This window comes from Toxorhynchites rutilus, chromosome 2 (assembly GCF_029784135.1).
Source record: "Toxorhynchites rutilus septentrionalis strain SRP chromosome 2, ASM2978413v1, whole genome shotgun sequence".
Classification (NCBI taxonomy): domain Eukaryota; kingdom Metazoa; phylum Arthropoda; class Insecta; order Diptera; family Culicidae; genus Toxorhynchites; species Toxorhynchites rutilus.
This window is the reverse complement of record NC_073745.1, coordinates 218,696,491-218,699,622: the sequence shown is the minus strand read 5'-3', so window position 1 is coordinate 218,699,622 and position 3,132 is coordinate 218,696,491. Positions and strand designations below refer to the sequence as shown.

General features: G+C 40.4%; 1 protein-coding gene across 2 annotated transcripts; it reads right to left on the bottom strand.

Moving 5' to 3' along the window:
• Nucleotides 1-380: 380 nt before the first annotated feature.
• On the bottom strand, nt 381-2,891 carry LOC129767536 (PR domain zinc finger protein 5-like). 2 transcript variants are annotated; one of them, XM_055768542.1, is made up of 3 exons: nt 2,374-2,891; nt 1,069-2,330; nt 381-999 (listed from the first exon to the last, which is right to left on the bottom strand). In XM_055768542.1, the coding sequence occupies exons 2-3, from the start codon at nt 2,323-2,325 to the stop codon at nt 427-429; spliced, it is 1,830 nt and encodes a 609-aa protein (XP_055624517.1). In that variant the 5' UTR covers nt 2,326-2,330; nt 2,374-2,891; the 3' UTR covers nt 381-426. The 2 variants fall into 2 exon arrangements, with proteins under 2 accessions (XP_055624517.1, XP_055624516.1); XM_055768541.1 differs by having other exon boundaries at nt 1,069-2,316.
• Nucleotides 2,892-3,132: the final 241 nt, after the last annotated feature.

Sequence of the window (3,132 nt, the reverse complement as noted above, 5' to 3'; positions counted from 1 at the left end):
CGAAATAAAATTGTTCCCAGTTGGGTCATATCAATACAAATAGGATTTTTTTTATTAAGAATGTAAATGCCAATGACAATAAACTTTCCGTCTGACCTTCGTCAGTTTCGTGACTGATTGATGTTCAACTTGGAAGCAGTTAGTTTTTAACCCATGATAGGGTCATCTGAAGTCAGAACAACGCGTGAGATTCTGTATTTCGATCTATTCGAAATACTTCGAACGACTTGATAAAATTCCATTCTGTATTCCGTTCGAGTTGTTCGAGTCATCGAATATTGAATGGCAAAACGTTCGAAATAGGGAAAGCCAAATTATAACTCGAACTAAAAGATGGTTTCGAACGAAATGCAAATCCGGCGGAATGCAGAATAGGGGTATATATATTTTTTTCCATTTTTCGTACATTTTTTTATTGATAGCAGCTTAACAATTTAAATAAATTTCTTCCTCTACTTCTTCACTTATCACATACTCAACTTCCTCACCACCCATATCCATATCTTCACAATCCTGCCCCTCCTCCAAATGTTCCTCCACAACATTTTCCCCGAGCTGCATTGGCTCCACTTTCGCTAGGTTCGGAAGCAGCACATCAATCGTTTTGCCGCACGATGCAATGTGTTGTTTTTTTTCGGCCATGGAACCAAATGTCACCTTGCAAACCCGGCACCGTATGATATGTCTCCGACCCGCGCGCTGTTGTCCCACTAGAAGCCCACTCTTTGGTTTGACCCGGGCGTTCGATTTAATTCCATGGCTCATCAGCATATGTCGATTGTAGTGAACATGGAATTTAAAGTCTCTCTCACAGCAAATGTAATCTTCTCGATAAGTAATACACATGTGCTCTTCGAAAGCTGCTTCATTCTCGAATGCAATCAGACATATCGCGCATTCGTGCCGTTTCGGGTTTGCGTGATGTCCCTTGTGTTCCTCGAGGGCTGCTGCACTATCGAAAGACCGAAGGCAAATGTCACAATTGAAGTATGATTGAATCTGTAAAAGATATAGAAAATGAAATATAATGTTGACTGTATTAGGCTATGATTTGTTTCTATTGCTTACATTATGCGCTCGTTCCATATGCATCCTTAGCTTATCTTTTCTACCATATGTTATTTCACAGTGTTGGCAATGGAATCTCACCTCCTGGTGAACGGTGGCAACGTGGCGCTTCAGATGTTGCTGAGTTTTAAAGGCGAAATCACACGCTGAGCATTTGAAATTCCTTTCTTGCACATGCGATTCAAGATGCTGCTTGAGCAGTTTATTGTTCTTGAATACTGCTCCACACGTTGAACATTCACACTTTTCGCCGGTTGTGTGAATGTACCGGACATGGTTCCTTAGTTCGGTTTTCGTGTAAAACGAAGACGAACAGTACTGGCAATCGAATTGTGTTACGCCAGAGTGTCTCGCCAAGTGCACTTCCAACGAGTACTTGTGCTTCAAAGATACACCGCATATATCACAAATATGTTCCTTATGAATACCCGTTTTAAGATGCTTCTGAAACGTGTCCTCGTCGGGAAAGACTTTCAAACAAGATGGATGAATGCAGTGTTTGCCTTCCAAATGATCATATCTCTGATGACGTCTTTGGTGTGCTTTGAATGCTTCCTCGAAATTGGTTCTGAATTTACACTTGCTGCAGTTATGAGATGTTTTGCTAACAGGTACTTGTTCTCCCAATAACCGATTCTGCTCTTTTTGAACCTCTAAACTGTGCCTTTCGTCATCATTGCTATCACCGGAAAAGGCGTCTGTGAAATCTTCCAAATGATCCGACTCATACGGTACTTCTTCAACACCCGCCTGGGATTCCTTCAATGAGACCGGAATCAATGAGACAGGCTCAGCTTTTATTTCAACGACTTTTCCAGTGTCATTCTTTGTTCCACTCAAATCTTCAATCAGAGTTTCTACTGAGAATAAACTACTACACTTATCTTTTTCCTCCAGAAACTCAGCCTCATAATCATCTTGTGCTTCCGGCTCCGATTGCACCACAACCGTTTCCTGTTTAACGAGATCGGGCATCGAAGAGATTTTATAATGTTGATACTCTTCCAGCATATCTTCTACGTGCAATTCATCTGCGTTACATAGATCCAAGTCTTTGAATAGAATAGAAAAATAATCATTATGCTCATCGAATAGCTCTATTAGGGGGCGTTTATTCCCCAGTTTCACTTCAACAAATGCCACCAGGAAGCGATGGATGTTTTTGATCTTCTGTTTGTATTTGTAGAAAAAGTCAAACACTTCTAGACACATGCAGCAGACCTCTGCTGGAAAATAATGTGATACATTCTGAAACATAAAAACTTGATTTCAAATTAGTCTTCAAAAGTCACCATTCCACTGTACCACTGGAATCTCGAAGGTAAGTTCCTCTAGTAAATCGCTCAGCTTTCTGTCACTTGGCGGCCGCTGTATATCCACAGGAACGAGCTCATCTGGATGCTTCGATTGCAAACAGAGCCGACACACCTCGGGAAATGTCGAGAGATTAAACACTACCATTTTCATGCAGAAGATTAATAATACAAGCTAGAAATGCTTAAGTAGCCTGATAACTTCAGCACCTCTTTTCGTAGCTGTTTGTTTTGGTTTATGTTTTGAAATCCAGGGGTTAGACATCAAATGAATATAGGCTACCCAAAATCAAAATCAATATGGCGACATTTGTTTACCAACATATCATTTGCGAGGATTGAAATCGTTGAAATCACGGAGATAGTAAAAATAAAGAAAAATGCGCTACTTTATTTCTAACTGCATGAGTGATTTTCATATTTCGGTTTTATATGGAATTCTTCACATTCAACATGGAGTTTAAAGTTAGCCACTATTCTACTATATAATCGGACCGAGTTGTAAACAACAGTAAAGCAGGGTTCAGACGGTGCGAGTAAGCATACGAGTCGGTCTAGTCAGTTACTGCAGTGCAGCCACTCACATCGTGTGAACACATCATGCCAGTTAGTGTTATGTGTGATTCGGCGTGCGAGCTACTTCAAAGTTTTTTGAATTTACTCGCACTCGCATCCCTCAAAACGTCAAAAATGGAATTTAGCACTTGAATCAGGGATGCCAAATGTAAAGAAATGTTTCTATTTTGAGGAT

What these genes read in the sequence shown, in the direction of transcription:
- LOC129767536 (XM_055768541.1), bottom strand. Translation starts at nt 2,535, where the DNA reads ATGAAAATGGTAGTGTTTAATCTCTCGACATTTCCCGAGGTGTGTCGG. An exon ending in TTACCTTCGAGATTCCAGTG is followed by an intron (nt 2,317 to 2,373) that starts GTACAGTGGAAT and finishes TTTATGTTTCAG; the next exon opens with AATGTATCACATTATTTTCC. An exon ending in ATATGGAACGAGCGCATAAT is followed by an intron (nt 1,000 to 1,068) that starts GTAAGCAATAGA and finishes TATCTTTTACAG; the next exon opens with ATTCAATCATACTTCAATTG.